General features: G+C 55.5%; 2 protein-coding genes across 3 annotated transcripts in view; one reads left to right on the top strand and one right to left on the bottom strand.

Moving 5' to 3' along the window:
- The first annotated feature begins 3,710 nt into the window (after positions 1-3,710).
- On the top strand, positions 3,711-17,961 carry EMX1 (empty spiracles homeobox 1). Of its 2 annotated transcripts, none has more exons than XM_008147456.3 (3): positions 3,711-4,239; positions 9,464-9,648; positions 17,794-17,961. In XM_008147456.3, exons 1-3 carry the CDS (start codon positions 3,711-3,713, stop codon positions 17,959-17,961), a joined length of 882 nt encoding a protein of 293 aa, XP_008145678.1. The 2 variants fall into 2 exon arrangements, with proteins under 2 accessions (XP_008145678.1, XP_054584455.1); XM_054728480.1 differs by having other exon boundaries at positions 3,810-4,243; positions 9,468-9,648.
- LOC103291427 (rab11 family-interacting protein 5) overlaps positions 13,946-18,425 on the bottom strand; it is a 157,074-nt gene continuing 152,594 nt past the window's right edge. The window contains exon 21 of the mRNA XM_054728477.1: positions 13,946-14,105. The gene's annotated coding sequence lies outside the window, so the exon portion shown is untranslated. The remainder of the gene's footprint in view (positions 14,106-18,425) is intronic.

Here is an 18,425-nt window from a genome sequence, read left to right on the forward strand (position 1 = left end):
ATGGGCACAAGGCAGAGACTATAACATTTACCGATTGTCTCTCTGGAGTCAGGCATTGTCCTGTGCACCACATATTCATCTCATTTAATTCTTACAGAGCTCCCATATAATGCTTGCCATTTCATACATGTGTAAGCTTATTGGCTCCAGGTGTCACCATTCGGAAATGGAAGAGTCAGGATTGGAGCCCAGGGTATTGCAGAGATGGAGGAAGGGAGAAAAGTTGATGAGGGGCCAGAGCCAGGATGGGTGGTCCAGAGGGGTGAGCAGGTGCCAGTGAAAGGCAAGCCGCCCACATATGTGTGGGAGGGTAAGGCACTCCAGCAGGAGGAAGGCATGACCAGCCTCTGGCCAGGAACAGACCTGGGCAACCTGGGAGGGAGGTCTGGAAAGGTAGAGAGGAAGGGTTGGGGAACAGGGGTAGGGGAGGGAGCAGCAGGTTTTGGTTAAGGCGGGGGCTGTCTTGTGAGGAGAGGAGGCATTTGTGTGTACCTAATCATGGGGGAGGCGGGGGAGGAGGTGGGTAGGAGGAGAGGTGTGATCTTGGCAGAGACCCCGAGAAGGGGAGATGGCACAGGAAGATACTGGGGGGAGAGATGTCCCTCTCACCGCCCCCCAAGCTGGGAAGCTGTGGCGTATATCATGACCCCCATTGATGCTGGATCAGAACCCAGTGGCAGGTTAGAGACCCCCACTGAGGAGGACAAGTTCTTCTCGCAACCAAAGTCAGGGGAAGCAACAGCAGATGAAGAGGCTCTAAGAAAAGCAAAAACAGAGGAAACCGGGTTAGGGATACATCTCTGCAAAGGAAGGAAATTAGGGAACTACAGGAAGACGTGAGGAAGAGGCGTCAGGAACGGAAAAGGAGAGGGAGGATGAAGGTAGAGCCCCCAACATCCAGCACACCCCAACACTTCATGGTAACCCTATGAACGCCCCAACTTGGGAGAGTTGGCTGCAGCTTCAGAGGTGGGGGTGGAATGCGGGTAGAACCCGAGCCAAGTCCAGACCACCGAGTCCTCCCAGTGCAAACCACACCGTGACCACACTGGAGTCACTGGTCTCGTGCAATCTGTTTCTTCACCTGTAAAATGGGGTTCATGACAGGTGGCTGGATGTCAAAGTATGTGGAAAGCACCACAACGGGTACAGCGTTGTTTTGCAAGGTCTGTCGAATTAAAGACGATCGTGTATATCCAGAGCCATGCGAAGGACATGTGGCCCGTCTGCAGATGCGAGTCTAGGAATGGCCTGGTGGGTTCCCAGCTCCTCTGCCTGCCCGATGTAGGGGGTTGAGGTCAATGCCCAGCCTCCCGGTGAGGCAGGCGCTGAGGGCCTGCGGCTGGACAGGTGGGGTTCCTCTCTGGCTCGGGGCACAAGGTCCTCGGGGCGGATGCAACTTGTACCTTCTCCTTCGCAGCCCCCAGCGCTCGGACTGTGTCCTCAGAGCACGGGCCCAGGCAGTGCTTATCCAGCCGAACCCGCGTCCAGTCCCTGCGGGGGAACTTGCTCCCCTGCATTTCTTTCCAGAGAGAACGAAACTCGCCTCGTCCGTGCCTCTGCCCAGACCCGCGCTCCCGCCTTCTTCGTGATGTGTCCGGTTCGGTCCGCGTCCCCATTTGACGGAGCGGCCCCTTTTCCAGGATCCAGGATGCGGCAGAGGAGAAGGGGGAAGAAAGAGAGGAAAAGTCGGGATGGGGGAGCAGGGAGGCAGGAGAGAGGGGAAATAGAAAGCCCGAGACAAATGCGAGAGAGGAAAGACCTGCACAGAGGGCCGGAGCGATCCGGAGAGGCCAGCAAGAGAGACACAAGCGCTCGCCACGGAGGATTCGGCAAGGATTCCTTCCGCAGACGTTTCTGGGCGCCTCCGCGGCGCTCCGTCCCGGCTCCCCAGGACGCGGAGGGCTGCAGGGCGCGATGGGCTCACCTCCCCCTCTCTCGCTGCTCTCCCCACCCCTCCATCTCGCCCGACGGGGCCGGAACGGCGTCGGCGCGCGGGGGCTTTTCGGAGCAGTCGAGTGGAAAATAGACTTTAACCCGCTTTGTGGCGACCGAAGCGCCCGGAGCGCTCTCCCGGTCTAGGGCTCCCGGCGCTCCGAAGGGCCACTCCCAAGACCCGGCCTGGAGTAGCTGCAGATTCACGGGGCACGCCGACCCCACTGGCCTCGGGGCGCCCCGAGGCCCAGCCCGGATCTGCGCACCCGGAGGGCGGCGGCCGGGCTGCTCGGACGGACCCCAACGTCGGCGAGGAGGAGGAAGGCGCTGGGGTCCCCATCTCGCGCTGTGCCGGCCGGTCCGGGTCTCAGCCCCCTACCACCGCCCGGCGCCCTCCCAGGCCTCGGCGCGGGGTTTCCTGCGGCCTGGAAGGCCCGGGTGACAAAGTTTGCGGAGAACTGGTTCTCCTTGCCAGCAGCCCTCTCGCCGCCCGCCGGTGAGATTATTGCACGACATGGACACTGGCCAGAGCAGACCCGTCGCTGTTCTGCGGTCGCGGGTTTAAGGTGCGGGTCCGGGGAGACCGAGCGGCCGCTGCGCTCCTGGGACTGTCGGTGTGCCTTCTCGTGGACGGAGTCGACTGTTCAGCCAGCTCCAACTGAAGACCTTGTGCCCGAGGCCCAGACCTGGCCCGGCCCGGCCCGCCTGCCTTTGACCCGAGAAGGCGAGGGAAGCAGCTCGCCCTGCGCCGACGCCGGCGGTCCCTGTGCGAGCCGCCGCGTGGCCGTGGCCGTGGCCGCGCCGAGAAGATGCTTCCGAGGCCCGCGAACTTCGGCTGCCGGGCTGCTGGCGGCGGCTCTCGCGCTGCTCCCGGCCTGGCCCCTCGAGAAAAGAATCGAGCGTCCCTTCTCTGGAGCTGTCCCCCCATGACACCCAGAAAACGCGAAACTTCACGAACAGGGCCGCCCTGGAGACAGTTGGTGGGTTAAGCGGGAGGGTTCCGGACGCCAGGGCAGCGGGGAGCTGGTTCTTGGGAGAACCTTAAACACCCGCTTTCCACTCATTTCCAAGTTGTCTAAGAACCGAAACAACATCCCGGGACGAACTGGAGAAGGCTCAAATGGGTTGCACACCGGGGAGTGGGGTTGGAGTTTCTCCCAAGCCCCCGGCCCCACGGACGCCTTCTTCTGCTCCCGCGTGGGTTGAGACGTTTGTGGCGGCCGCCAGGCTCGGCTAAAGGGCGGGGACGAGAGAAGCCAGCGGCGAGGGGAGGGGGGGGGGGGGGATGCCTAGATCGCCCTGCGAATGCTCCAGTCCGGTTTTTGCTTCCGACTGCTGGCTCCTTTTTCCCCACCCGCGGTCCCTCGCCCCGCCCCACCCCGCCCCCCACCTTGGGGCAGGTGAGCGGCGGCCAATGGGCGAGCGCGGGGCAGGTGCCGGCTAACTCGCGCCTCACAGCGCCACTGCCGAAGCCTGGCCGGGCGCTGCTGGAGGACCCGGGGCTGGGGTCGGTCCCGGCTGGACTCGGGAGGGAGGGGGCCGAGCTCAGCCCCCGGGCCGTAGAGGCAGCTCGCGGCACCACAACTGATCCCGCGCCAGTGCAAGAGCCGGGAGCTGTCGGCTTGGCGGCAGAGGCCAGCTCGCCTGGCTGTGCGCGGTGGCCCGACTCCGCGTTCCCCGGCTTGCACGCCCCTCGCCGCTCCGCGCCTGGCTCACCCGCAGGGGCTGAGCACGGGCGGGCGGGCGGGGGAGGTGAGGGGTGCTGGTGTGAGTGCATGTGCCTGGCTGGGTGCACACCCCGCACGGCGGCGGCGCCCGCACGCGGAGCGCTCCCCAGAGCCCGGCTGCCTCTCTCGGCTCTGGCGCCCGCGACCATGTTCCAGCCCACAGCCAAGCGCGGCTTTACCATCGAGTCCTTGGTGGCCAAGGACGGCGGCACCGGCGGGGGCAATGGCGGTGGGGGCGCGGGCTCCCATCCCTTGGCCGCGGCCGCCTCGGAGGAGCCACTTCGGCCCACCGCACTCAATTACCCTCACCCCGGCGCGGCCGAGGCGGCCTTCGTAAGCGGCTTCCCCGCCGCCGCCGCCGCCGCCGCCGCGGGCGCCGGCCGCTCGCTTTACGGTGGGCCCGAGCTCGTGTTCCCCGAAGCCATGAACCACCCGGCGCTGACCGTGCACCAGGCGCACCAGCTGGGCGCCTCCCCGCTGCAGCCCCCGCACTCCTTCTTCGGCGCCCAGCACCGGGACCCTCTGCACTTCTACCCCTGGGTTCTGCGGAACCGCTTCTTCGGCCACCGCTTCCAGGGTGAGTGCCCACGCTGTGCCCGCCTGAGCGGCCGGCCAGCGCCCGCGCTGTGGCGGCGCGGGGGAGGCTCGGGGGTGCGCGGGGCTATTCGGAAGTTGTTTCGAGAAGGCTGCGGGTCCTCGGAGGCCGATTCCCAGGCCAAGAGAAGAGCCGCGTCCGATCCATCACGCTTCTGCCGCCTTGGGTTCCCTGCCAGAGAACCAGGTTAGGATGTCCAGGCTTTCCTAGGTTTGATGCCGACTGGACGCCAAACCCGGGAGCATCTTCGGAGCCCCTCCCGGCGGCCTGTCTTAATCTCTCCTGCCTGAGCCAGTCCCAGCCCAGAGAGCTCCGTGTCCGCCGCCCTCCCTCCGCCCCGGCTGGATCTGGGACCGTACTCGGCAGTCATGTCCATCACCCATTCCCAGGGATCCGCCCCAGCTGGCCCGTCCGAGCAGGGCAAGGTCCACCCGCGTGCCTCGGGTCTTCGGGAAGAAGGGACCGCGGGCAGGGCAAACTGGAGAGTTAATGTTCAGTATGGCATTCTCTGCTCTCTTGAGATGTTTCTCAGCAACCTCTGCCCGACTTCTCCAAGTCACACGCGCCTCGGACCCAGAGTGAGGACGGTTTGCAATAGCACACCAGCTTCCTCCGCCGTTTGCCTACTCTGGGAGCCCACCAGGCTGCTGGTGGGGGGTAGGGGGGGCACTGCCTGGGTCCTCCCAGGCAGGGGGTGGGGGCAAAAAGCTGGTAAGGTCACGGGCAGTCCGCGCCCCCTGGTCTTCTAGGGGCAATGGGTTTGCTAATGAAGATTCTCCCACTGGCCACACACACACACACACACACACACACGTTTCAATTATCTGACTTTTCCGAAGGAGAACTGCATTTGTTGGAGTTCGTTTTCTTCCTTGAATTTGGAGTTTTTTCCTCTTCTTTCTTTCTTTCTTTCTTTCTCTTTCTTTCTTTCTTTCTTCTTTTTTCTTTTTCCTTCTTTTTTTTTTAAAGAGTAGCCTTAATTTGTGCAGTAATTGCTTTAGTTTCCAGCTTTATTTGTTAGTGTAGACCAGACCTCAGCCTTGTGAGGTTCCATGACCCAGAGCTAGGTAACCCGGTTTTCAGTGAAACAAATGAAAAGGACTTAGCGAGAGCTAAGGCGCCTGGAGTTAATCTGGCGGTAAACCCGTCTACACAGTCAAAGTAAACTGGATGTTTGGTGCAATTATCTAGGTAATAGGAGAAAAAGGATCTCTTGAAGCGTTAGCTACAGCCGCTTGTTTCACGGGAAGCCGCTGTCCCGGGTCCCGATTTGTCAGACTGTTTTCTCAGTCCCTTCTGCTGGTAGACAGGGACCCAATAGATTCCCACAAAATAAGAGAATGTCATTACTGAAACGAGGATTTTTGTGGGCACACATCTCCCCTGGGGATTTCGAAGATCTGTCCAACTCATCCGGTGTTTGTGTGGGGAAGGGGGTTGATTTGGGCGGGAAACCTGTCAATTAAAATCAATGTTTACTGATAAAATTGAGTTTTGTTCAAAATTGAGCAAACTCCCTCGGTCCTCCATAGGCTTGGTTCCTGGAGTCTTGAAACCCAGTGCCCGCGGACCGATTTGAGAGTCGCGGGTGTTTGTGAACCTTTGCACCAGCTCTGCAGAGGGACTGGTGGAGGGCACAGCGGCCCAGGCGAGAGGGCACAGCCGGTCCTAAGCCCTGTGATCGCTGCTCAGCGGGAGAAGGCCTCTCCCCAAGCGCCCTCGGCTCCGACCCACGCGCCCCGTGTCCTCCCAGCCATCCTTTTCGCCTCCAGCCTCGCCGGCGCGGCTCGGGCGCCGAGGGCCGAGGTGCCTCTCTAGAGATCCAGCCCCGGCTCTGAGCATCCCCAGTCAGACAGGCCCGATAAATCCTGCGCAAAGCCCTTTAGGAAATTGCCGCTCCTTGAGCTATCAGCCCCGGCGGGCACGTTGTCGAGTTGCAAAACGGTTGGATTTTTCTCTCAAGAACCGTGTCTGGATGCGGAGATGGAGCCGAGTGTGACAGCATTTTTAAACTCGGAAATTCGTTGGACAGTGAAGGACTTTCGAACCCTGAGACGTTTTGGTTTCGGGGCGGGTCAGCGGCGCGCCAGACCGCCGGACCCGTGCGCGCCCCGGTGGCCACGCGCCCTGCGGTCCCAGTGGGGCCTCCGGGCTGCGAGCAGAGCCGGCCCGGGGCTTCCGGCGCCGCGTTTTCTAGAGAACCCGGCCTCTGAGATGCTCATTTCAGCCCGGTTTTAGTGCTGGAAACGAAACCCTACAGGAACGAACGGGAGCGCCTGCGCTGTGGTACGCCGGGCTCTCCGGCAGCCCCGTCCCGGTGCGCAGGGAAGCGGCTTCTCCGCTGAGCGAGGCGGTGGAAGGGGAGAAGCCGGCGCGGGATGGTCCGAACTGGGCGGCGGGATCCAGAAGCAGGGGGCCGGCTTTCGAGGCCTGCAGGGGAGGAGACGGTGGAGACCAGGTGTTGGCTGCCCTTCGGTGTTGTTTCCCCGGACATCAGGAACTTTCCAAGCCAGGGAGCAGCGTCCGGAGCGGGCTTTGGGATACCCTACCCTCCGGGACCCGCGTGGGTAATGGGCCGGCGCTTCAAAGGGCGCCTTTGTTCCGGCAGGAGGGGGAATGAGGTTATCTCCGCGGCTTGGCTAGCCTCTCCCTCTTGTAGCCCCAGGTCCCCAAGCCCCGCCGTCAGGTCTAGAGCCCCTGGCCGGCCGCTGTCTTTGCTGAAGAGACCGCAACTCCAGCCCTGGGCCCTTCCCACCCCTAGCTCCCACCTCCCGTTGCCTTGCTCTTGGGAGTCTCTATTGCTAGTTCCTAGCCAGTGCCTTGAAGTGGCCCACAGAGAGAGGCTGGAGGAAAACTGGGCTGGGTGGGGTTCAGTTGCTAGATCCAGGGACGGCTAAGCCAGCCCCTTTTTAATCTCCTACTGTCCTTGTCTGAAACTGACAGCCCACTCTCACAGCCCAGAATTACTGGGGGTGGGGGGGACAGGCCACACTGCACCCCTGTCCCAAGGGCCGGGCTGACACAAGCCACATTATAAAATAGCCATCAGGTCACACACACTGAGGCCAGACCCCAGTCCTGGGTCCTCTGCTCCATATGGCCCTTCACACCCTCTGCGGCCCATTCACTCCCACCTGCGGGTCCCTCTGCTGCCACCTCACTCCGACCAGCCTGGGCCAGTCCGGCTGCTGGAGCTAAACCGTGCAAATGCTGATGTGAGGCAGGCTTTCTCTCTTACCATCGGGCTCATTTGTCCAGAGGACACCCCTGTTGGGACTTCACCTGGGCTCAGAACGATGTGTTTTTTGAAGCAATTTATTTTAACATCAACAAGAAGTATCTGCTTCCCACCTATCTCTCCCACCTTTCTCTTGCCCACACTTGAGACTTTAACCCTTATTCCTACCTGGATCAAGCTCCTCCATTCTCTCCCTCTTACCCCGTTCTGTCAGACCACCTCTCTGGTCATCTGTCCCCTCCACTACCACAAGTTAAACTCTTCTTTCAATCAGGCCTGAGAGTCCTGGGCCTGCCCGTTTTGAAGGGCCCAATGGTCATGGTGTCCCTCCCTCTATCTTCCTATTCTATGATTCCCCCCTCCCTTTTGTAGCAGCACAGATCCAACCACTTGAAATGGATAAGGTGACTGAAAATTAGTGACTTCTCCCAGCCAGGGGACTTTGTCTCCCCCCAGGCACTAGCCCCTCATTCCTAGGCAACCCTGTTTGCTTGTGTCAGTGTCTGAAGCCAGGGACATGTAGAAAGTAATGTCAGGCAGTTTCCACCAGCAGAGGGACATGAACCTGGGGAGTTTTAGCATCACCTCAATTATATGCCTGGCTTCACTTACAGCCATATTTCCAGAGATGGGAGATCTTAACGGAATAATCTAAACAATTGTCTTAAGAACAAAACAACAGGTCAAATTGAGTCAAACCAATGGCCATTTCTGAAGAAATTCGTTGGATCAGCTAATTCTGTCAAAACATTCTATCGAGGGCTCTACGTTATTGGTGGGTCAGGGTGACTGTTACATGCCACTGCATGAGAATCCACGGGTGATTTCAGGACCTTTTCGAGTGTGTTAGCCCCGTGCAACCAAGCCTGAGAGGGCCGAGTGGGGGCGGGGTGGGAGTTCATGGAGACTGGGACTGTCTGTGAAAGCTTGTTTAGCTTTTGTAGTTCCTGACCCCACCACCCCAGCCCCATCCAGTCCAATGTCACCCCCTCCTCCTGCATCTGGGAGCTGAGTTTCCATGGTGGCCAATATTTGCAAGGGACAGTCACACTCTTTGAAAACCACGTATGGTCGATAGGAGAAAAAGACAGTAGGGAGGCTGGAGCATGTATTTACACACGCCCATGCAGAAACCAATATACCCATATCTATGTCTATATATTAGAGAGAAAGATAATACCAAGATATTTATAAACATGCGTCTTTAGCACGGGACTATTCAGGGATGAAGCAAGGTCTTTCCCCACCAGAGAGCAGCGGGGTCTCCTGTGTGGAGAGGTTTTACCTGAGGGGAAAGGGAGGGAGGTGGGGAAGGGGAGAAGAACCTGACCTTAGACCTGCAGGTGCTGCCTGGCCATTGACCTAACCGCTGGCCTATTTTTACCACTTGCAGGGCAGAGCCTGGGCCAGTGGTAGGCATTTTCAAAGGGCTAGTAGCCTGAGCAAGGCTGGTTTAGGTGAGGGGAGAGTGCCTTGGGTATCTCCTAGCTCTTGAATCTGTGTTTGGCTTGGGGATGCCTAACAGCTTCACCGTTCCCCTGTCACCTTCTGACAACCAGCCCTTCTTCTCCTCTTGATCCACTTGGAGTGAAATGTGATGGGTCAAGCAGATGAACAGAGCTAGGGGACTTTTCTCAGTCTCGGCCTCTTGGGTTGCTGCAGGCCCTATGGATTTGGGCCCATAGGCGCCTCCCCAGGCTGGGGCCCACCCTTGGCCCATCAGCAGCGCCCGCATTTCTGCGTGGCTCCCAACAGGGTAACTCCGGGAGTGTGGAGGCGTTGAGGAGGAGAGTGGACTTAAGGAAGGGGAGGCAAAGGGAGAGGGAAGAAAGAAGGGGCCAAGGACTGGGGAGGGTATCGGAGTTCTCAAGGGAGTTAAGCGTGCGGGCCGGGGAGGCCCGGGCTGCGGCTCACGGCGCCCCTTCTCTCTGTCTGTACCCGCGTGTGTGGCGTCGGCGGCGCGGGCAGCCAGCGATGTGCCCCAGGACGGGCTGCTTCTGCACGGCCCCTTCGCGCGCAAGCCCAAGAGGATCCGCACGGCCTTCTCGCCCTCGCAGCTGCTGCGCCTGGAGCGCGCCTTCGAGAAGAACCACTACGTGGTGGGCGCCGAGCGGAAGCAGCTGGCCGGCAGCCTCAGCCTCTCGGAGACGCAGGTAATAATCGCCCCAAACTGGCGGCCCGCGCTCCCCTGGGGGCCCCAGGAGAGGTGGGAGCGGGCGGGTACGGGCGTGGCCCGAGTCCTCCCCTGGCCTTCCCTGGAGCCCTCGCCTGCCCAGCGCAGGAAGCCGCCCGGCGGCGCTCCCGCGAAGCCAGTCTGAGAGCCCCGGAGGGTGTAGCCTGGCAGAGGCGCAGGGTTTTAATCCAGCCCTGAGGACTCACTAGAAGTGGGATCAGACCTCATACCAAGGCCGCTCCCAAAGCCCGCGGGAGGTGCCGGGGTACCTGTCACTGCCGGGCGCACCGTGGACGCGGGAGCCATCTCAGCGCAGCGATTACTGCCCCCCCTTCTCCCGCCGCTCCGTGCGCCGTTCAGGGCAGACCTGGCAGAGGCCTCGACTGCCCACGAACGCACGCGGTAGGGGGAGAAAGCCCAGTGTCCCAGGGTAGAAACCTCAGAAACAGAGGGGCTAAGCTGGGGAGCCGCCAGCCTTGCTTGGGGTCGGAGGGGGGCCCTATCTCCTCACTGGCACGCTGGCAGGGAACCGAGGAAATAAGTGGCTTTGCAAAGGCGAGGGCACCTGAGAAATGTGGAAAGAAGATTCTGGGTATTCGGGGATTGGTTTCAGTCCCCTGACCGGCTGCTGAGTTGGGGAGAGAATATGCTGAGGGGTTGAACTGGGTGAGATTATAATCACCACGTATTTTTGTCATTGATAATTTTTTAAAAATTTGCAAGAAGTAGATGAGAGTTATAGGGAAGCACATTTGGTTACTGTAAGGAAAGACTTTGCCATACATACATGCTGCCTGGAAGCACCGCCTAAGCTTTCCGTCCGCCAAGTAAGACTTGCTAGGGGGGCGGGGGCTGCCCTGGGGAGGATTCCAGCGCCCTGCGGGCCTCTGAAGACCCGCTCCCTTCCGCCCTAGTCAAGGCCTAGATTTGCAAATCAGAGAGGTCTGCAAGCTGGCTAGCATTTCATCCTCCGCTCCGATTTCCTGTACTCCTCGCTCCCTGCCCTCCACTACCCTCCACCTTAGTCCGGACTAGGAGAAGGTGCAGGCCTGGGCAGGGGTGTAGGGGGGCGGGGGAGGCAGCTTGGGGTCTCCTGGGGAGCAGTGAGGGTAGGAAGGGGGCTTAGTGGGACAGTCCAAACTCTAACTGCATCCGACCTCCAGACCTCTCGAGCTTGTCCTCACGTCGCATATTGGTATTTACTAAGGTCCTATCTGTCTGATGCCCAATGCCCCTGTCTCCGCTAAAGGACACACACACACACACACACACATATATTTCAGATTTGCTAGCTGGGCTGTTCTAACCATAGAAATAAATAAAATGTACAAAACAACGGAGTTAATTCTAAAAACGTTTTTAAAATATATATATTTGTTTAAAAACCCACTTAAAAATAATACCCCTTTTTCCCTTCTGGCAAACAGCATTTTAAATTTGTCTAAAACAAGGTGCCAATTTATGAATGGTGTTTAGAGTTAACTTCATTTGAAAAGTACTAGTTATAAAATTTTACTGCAGAAGTATAAGAAAACAAACGGGTTTATAATTCCACCACCCACAGATGAACACTTATTGAAATAATGTCATTGTTTTAAACTTTCAATTTTTTTAGCTCAGTTAGAGCACTTTTAATTAATTTTCTTTCACTGAATCTAGCTGCCTGTCAATATTTGCTCCTAACAATGCCAGTTAGTAAACATGATTGTTTCTTTCATTTTTATGGTAAGATAGTTCAAACTTATATTTAAAACAGTGTTACTATCAAAACTCATGCCTAATCTTGTTCCATCTATATAGGTGAGCTGGTTTTAGCATATAGAACAAAATGTAACAACAAAACCACAGGAGGTTTGAGCCTGAGAAACCTCCTTGCAGAGGCTGTCTTTCCAGGTGACAAAGAGGTGGAGAGACTGGGCAGAGCTCCCAGGCAGGCTGATGCGATTTCACTCTCTGCCTTCCTGCTAGCTGACTGTGTGACCCTTGGGCAATGTACTCAACCTCTCTGAACTCTGGTTCTCTCCTCCAGAAAACAGGTTGTTTAAGAATTAAAGGCACTTAATATTAACTCAAGTAATATTAATTCTCATTCCCAGTCCTTCCTTTTCCTTTATGTAAAGTGATATATCAAGTTAGTATTACAATAAGATTCAAGTCTAGGCTGACCTACAGTCCAGTGTTCTTTCTGCTACATCCAGTCTCCTCTATCCAGCTGTCTTTCTGTCCCTCTCCTAACTTACCATTTGGACCTGCGTTATATCATTAACTAATTACCTATTCATCTTTCAGTAGTTGCCAGGCAAGCTTACCTGTCATTTCCAGCTATCAGCTACTTGTCAAGCATCAGTCACTCCCATCCGCCCCCTGCCATTTCTTTCTACTGTCAATATCTGTATTTGTCTCTCAGAGCTCCCGAATCTGTCCCTCACAGATAGCTGTTTTATAGCTAGCCATTACTTATGTCTGCTCTCATTAAACTGCCTCATAAAGCTGGTTAATTTATATTTCCTATTTTCTATTAATTATAATTTTCCTAACAATAACTCCTATTAATCCAACTGTTGATTATCTCTTTATCATCTATTTTATTTTATCTTCTGTGTATACACCATCCATGTCAAACTTATATCTCTATAGACCTATTTACCAACTGACAGGTAGTGTATTCCTACTAATGGTTATCTATCATTTCATCAGTTCTGGTTTTGTCTTCTTGCTCTGCCTCAGTTGCAGTATCTGTAAGACTGAATGAAATTAACTCCAGGGTTCTTTGCAGCCCTAAATTTCTGGCTCATCATTATTCTACTTTGTGTTTCTCTATAATCCCTCCTCTAAGTTCTCAAAGCTCACAGTATTCCTCCTACATATAAAAATACTCACAGGCCTTTGCTATTGTTTATCTGCCATGTCCAAATGTCAGTCTGTAGACAGGCTGTATCTGTCTCACAAAGGAATCTTAAAATACAGATTCCTGATCTCCACTCAGGAGATTCTCTTAGGAGTTTCAGGATGGGACCCAGGGAAAGTTTTTAAACTGCTCCCTGGGTGATTCTGATGAACAGCTGGCCTGAGCATCTCAGCTCTGGGAGGCAGAGACCAAGCCTTCCTATTTCTCGCTGTACCCCAGGGCTCCATAAACATGTAGTGAATGGATGGGCAAACTTCTCTTGATTGTACACCTATCCATATGTTAATTTTATCGGTCATATCCCTTGCTCTCTACTGTCATTGTTCTCTGTTTTCTATCTTTCCCTTGCACTGTCTTCTAGATTGTTGATCTAGATGATCTGGTTTTATCCATGGATAGAGCTTCTGGGAAGGTTAGGCAAATCAGTGTGTGGGTCTTAATCCAGAGCTCAGGGGTCTCTGTACAACCAAAGCTTTAGCAGGGAGTGTGGGGAGGTGGGCACCCTGAGCTTCTTTGTTGGGGTAAGCTGTATGTGTGGTTGGGAGTAGGGTATTTGTGCTGGGATTACGGTGGGTTTATCCAGGAGGTGGAGGGAGGGGCCCCAGGCTCTTCTCCCTTCTGGCTCTAATCACTTGCTCCTCACTGCTGTGGTGCAGCCCTGGAGTCTGACCGGGATGATGCCCATCTAAGTTCAGTCCTGGTGGTTAGGTCAGATCAGAGCCACGATTGGTGCAAGTGAGTGAGTGTTAGTGTATGAATGTGTGTGTGTGTATAATGGGTGTGTGCACATATAGGTTTAGTGTTATTGATGCTCAAAGGTCAGGTGGTATTTCATATGTACACATCAGATGCCAGCAAGCCATCATGGGGTGCAGCTTGTGTGCTTCGGTGCGTGTGTGTGAAGGGGGCACATTAGTTTTAGGAGTGAGAGAAAGCATTTGGTTGCTCCAAGCTGATGAATTGGTTGATGTTTCCAGCTGCCGCCCTTGCTCTGAATAGTTCAGCAGGTGTTTCTTGACCTTTCTTGGCTTTAAGTTTAGCTGAGCTGTGAGGGGAAATAGTGCAGAAACGTGTTCCTTGGCCTTGGAGATTCCTCATTTAGTGATGGACTTAAAAACAAAACGTGCACACTTGTGAGACATGCATAGGACGGGCAACTGGAGTCCCCTTAAAGTCATAGGTGTGGGTATGGGCTGAGGGAGGTCAGGGAGACCCACATGGGTGATTCACCTGAGGATAAGGGCAAGCATCCAGGATGGTCTAAGAGAAGAGAAAGAAGGCTTAGGAAGAGTTGTGGCTAAGGTTGATGTGGGGTCTGAGGTGACCTCATTTTAATGGGGTGAGAGTTGAGCTTAGCATGGCATTGGGCTTGACCTTCAGAGTGGGAGCAGCTCACATGATCAAATGATGGGAAATGGAGTCCTCACCCTGTGCCTGTCCCTCAAGGTGAGAGAGCAGCGAGGAGAGAAGGCTGAGGGGTGGCTTGACTTGTGTCTCCAAGCCTCCATCTAGTCTGAGGATTTCTGTGTCTGAGATGACAGTACAGGACAGGCTTAAGTTAAAGCAGAAGAGAATAGTAGGACATAAGGAGCAACTTTCTGTATCAGAGTTACAAAACTCGAATAATATTGAATAGGAGTATTTTAACTCCTTGAGGAGAGGACAGGTATTCCCCTGAAAGTAGGCAGGGGCCAGAAGCCACAGACCCTTCCATTGGGGATGAGCTAAGGTTGGGATGGGGGGTGGAAAAGAAGGAATCCAGAGCTGGTTCATTCAAACAGCAGATTATTTAAAAGTTAAATCTGAAATACTGACTGGAGCTGTAGTTGGCCTGTTTGTTAGTTCCTTTATAATGAATACATGCATGCCTTTATTCATTAATGCATAAATTGATCAATCCACTAATGCATTGATTCATTCATTGATTCATTCATTTATCCACAGCAGTTTCACCTGCTTTTTAATTAATTAACTCATTAATTAATTACTTTTAATGTTTTTTAATTGATTTCAGAGAGAAGGAGGGAGAGATGGAAACATCAATGATGAGAATTATTGATCCACTGCCTCCTTCACGCCCCCTACTGGGGATCAAGCCCACAACCCCAGCATGACTGATAATGGAACCTGTGAACTCCTGGTTCATGGGTTGACGCTCAACCACTGAGCCACACTGGCTGGGCAGTTTCACCTTTTTCATCCTGTCTGACTCAAGCTGACCCTTGTTACCACCAACAATGCCTCCCTCCCCCAGGCTCCCCCTTCAAGTGGTTAATACAGTCCATAACATGAAGAATTAAGAATTGACTGTACTGTAGACATGTCCACTGAACTAAGCCAAAAGAGCATCCCATTTCTTCAGCAATTAGCACTTTCCAAACTCCCCTCTTTTTATTAGGTCTCAATCCCTCTGCCATTGATTTTCTCCTGTTTTCCAGGTTTGGCCCAGAGCATAGGGCTGGGTCACCTCATCTCTCTGTCCAGCTGGCTGAACAGACCTGGAACCTGTCCACTAGGACTCCAAAGCAGACTGACTCACTGCTTTGGTTCTCCAGGTTCCCATAGTCTGGTGAGGAGACAGGTTCGAGCAAATAAATTAGTGCACTGCTGGGGTCACTGTTCCTGAGACAGAGAAAAGTACTAAAGAAGTACAGATGGGTGGTGGGGCAGGTCCAGAGTCAGAACATCTGAGCAGGGTTTTGAAGGCTAAGAGCATTTCAGGTTGGGTAACTCAGGGAAAAGCAGAGACTCTTGAAAGGGTCTGTCTCATCTGAAAAACTGAGATATGTTTAATGAGGTAGGGACTTGGGAGACCATAAGGAACCTCTCCCCAACTCCAAGGGGTCAGAGATGGGTGAGGGCTTCCTCCAGCCAACATCTCGGCTGTGCCTTTGGAGCTTAGAGAGAGGTGTGTGGCCATTGGGGGTGGGAACAGGTACAGAAGAAGCACGGCCTCCTAAGGCTGGCTCCCACGGAGCTGGTAGCCACACTATGTGACCTGGTTCCTTTCCAGGTCCTCTCTCCTCTAGAGAAGGGGCTCGGGGTGAGGCTGGTTTGGAGATGTTATGGGTGCCACTCTTATTTTCCACTACACCCAGAGTCCAGTTCCTTTTCTTTTCCAAGTAAAACAATAACTATTAATTGTTATCAATGATGCATTAAAGAAAAATCAGGAAAGTGGAGAAAAGAAAGAAAAGTCACCCATACTTTGGGTTCATTTCCTTCTAGTCTTTTTTCCCCGTGCATAGATTTTGTTTTTCCATGGTTGTGTTCACACTGTGCCCAAACTGTGCATCCTGCCATTTTCACTAATATTACTACAGCATAAGCATCCCCGTTAGTTCAGTCTTTGTAAACAGCATCTGGACACTCAGCCCAAGGCTGTTCTCCAGAAGATAGCCAGACTGCCCAGGGAGAGGGTTTGCAGCCCTGTTTCTAGACAGCTGACTCCTCGACACTGGTTGTTTTCGTGAAGAAAATATTCAGAATCAACGTTCATTTGGGTGTGCCAGGAAGTTCCACCATTGAAACTTTCCTTCTTTGGGCCAGTGATTCTAGGCAAGGGTAGCAGGTTGGGTCCATTCCACTATAGCTATGTCTCCTTCCTGGAAGGAGAGATGGGAGTGTGTGGGAGGGAGAAGGTGCAGAAAGGGGTCCTCTGTCCCTGGTGCACTCCAGTGCTGCCCTGCATCACCCCAACAGGCCGGCCATGCCTAACCCTCATTCAGCCCCTTGGGCTCTTAGGAATGCTACCCAGGCCAGCATCCAGACGTGACTCATGTACATGCCTTGCATAGGAGGCAGGGCAAGCTCACCCACCTACTGGATGGCACAGTCACAACAGGCTCCAGGGTGGATGTGGGGGCGGGGGGGCGGTGCAGGGGCCAGGCTGGCTGCCAAATGGTTATGCTGAGAACCACCCAGGGCCCCATAGCCCTGTGCCCAAGGAAAGGTGGGCACAGAATCCAGAAGCCCTGGGCCTAGAGCATCTGCCATCCTCCCCATGTACCTGCGGTGAGACACACAGGTGAGGGGTTTGAACTCTGCCCTGGAAATGAGGGAAGAGGGCCCTCTCCTCATTTTATTGCCTGAAGCCAGGCCCCTCATCTCTTCCTGTCCTTGCTGGTTGCTCTGCGTAGCCCTGAGCACTGGTTGTCCCCACCCCTCACCTATTGCTCTAAAATCAAGGGCAGGGCAGATGGAGCTGTGGAAACCCTGGTTGGGGGCGGGGGTAGGGGCAGCTCTGGGTTGGGTGGGCTCCATGGAAGGGACAGAGGGGACTGCTTGGGAATTGTGAGGGTGGGGCATCCTGGGCAGGAAACTGCCTCCTGGACCTGGATGCCAGGCCTGATTTTGACCGCCATCGCCTGGCTTTATGGGAAAGGCCTGTGGCTGTCACCCATCCTCAGGGAGTAGGGGCTGGACTGGGTAGTCTTTCTGAGGACTGCCCTTGACCCTGCCCAGGAGTCAAGGATCCCCGCATTAGCATCCACTGCTGCTGCCAAAATCAAGGTGCTCGCCATCAGTCCACACACACGACTTACCACTCACCATCCACACTGGCACCATGGATGGCCCTAGCTGCAGTTGGCACTGCTTGCTTTAGAATGTGCTGTCATTTCCAGGAAAGCATCCATGCCTTGTAACCCTGGCCACCCTGCATCCCCTTCCCTGAGATGCTCTGGAGCAAAAGCCCAGGCGGTGCCCTGGAGCCCCAAGGCTCCTGTAGAGGAGGGAATGAAGCCCAGAGAGGGAAGGGACCCGGCAGAGGCTCCCATCACTGACTCAGGCTGACCTGGTCCGCTGCTGCGCAAGGCCAAGTGAAAAACTGCATGGTCAGGAGAAGCGGACAGACGGAGCATGCGATGGCTTCGTACGTTCTCTCCTTTATGTTCCCATCCACCCTGTGGAGGAGTGATTATTATCTCTTCTCTAGGAACCGTAGAGACCCAGGTCTGCTGGGCTCCAGAGCCTGGGCCTCCCCCTCTGTGTGCTGTGGCTACAGGATGCTCGGCAGCTCCACCTCCCCTCCTGTCCCTCTGTCGAGAGGGCAGGAAAATCGCCCCTTTCGGCCCACTGCGTTCTCTCCAAACCCCAGGTGGCAGCTGGCCAGAGAAAAGCACTCTGGCCTCGGTTTCCCCATTGGCTCCCAGCTCATCCTGAGTGCTGAGGTCCTGGCGGCCGTTTCTCACCTGTGCCCCTCCCTCCCCGGCTCAGGTGAAGGTGTGGTTCCAGAACCGGAGGACAAAGTACAAGCGGCAAAAGCTGGAGGAGGAGGGACCCGAGTCCGAGCAGAAGAAGAAGGGCTCCCACCACATCAACCGGTGGCGCATCGCCACCAAGCAGGCCAACGGGGAGGACATCGATGTCACCTCCAATGACTAGGGTGGGCAGCCACAGACCCATGAGAGCAGAGTGCTGCCAGGGCCCTCGGTGGGCCCAACTGGACTCGCCGCTCCCCGGCCCAGCTGCGGGGAAGCCTCAAGTCACAGCCCCATAGGGCTTGGAGCCTGGGGCAACATCGACGGAGGGACAGGAAGCGGGCTGGCTGAGGCCTGGGACTGCTCCACCTTCTCCTCGGAGAGCCTGCCTGCCTGCCTGCCTGCCTGGGCAGGCCCACAGCCACTGCTGCCTCCCAGCCATTCTCCATTTCTCTTTTCGTTTTGATGCATTTCTGTTTTAATTTATTTTCCAGGAACCCTCTGTAGTTCTTAGTGATTCCCCTGTGTTTCCCTTCCCTATGGGAACAATAAAAGTCTCTCTCTCTTAATGACACGGGCATCCAACTCCAACCCCTGTGAGCCGGGGGTGGTGGCTTCGGTTTCTGGGCCACTGGGCACGGGCAGAGC

The sequence above is a fragment of the Eptesicus fuscus genome, chromosome 16, assembly GCF_027574615.1.
Source record: "Eptesicus fuscus isolate TK198812 chromosome 16, DD_ASM_mEF_20220401, whole genome shotgun sequence".
In the NCBI taxonomy this organism is placed as follows: Eukaryota; Metazoa; Chordata; class Mammalia; order Chiroptera; family Vespertilionidae; genus Eptesicus; species Eptesicus fuscus.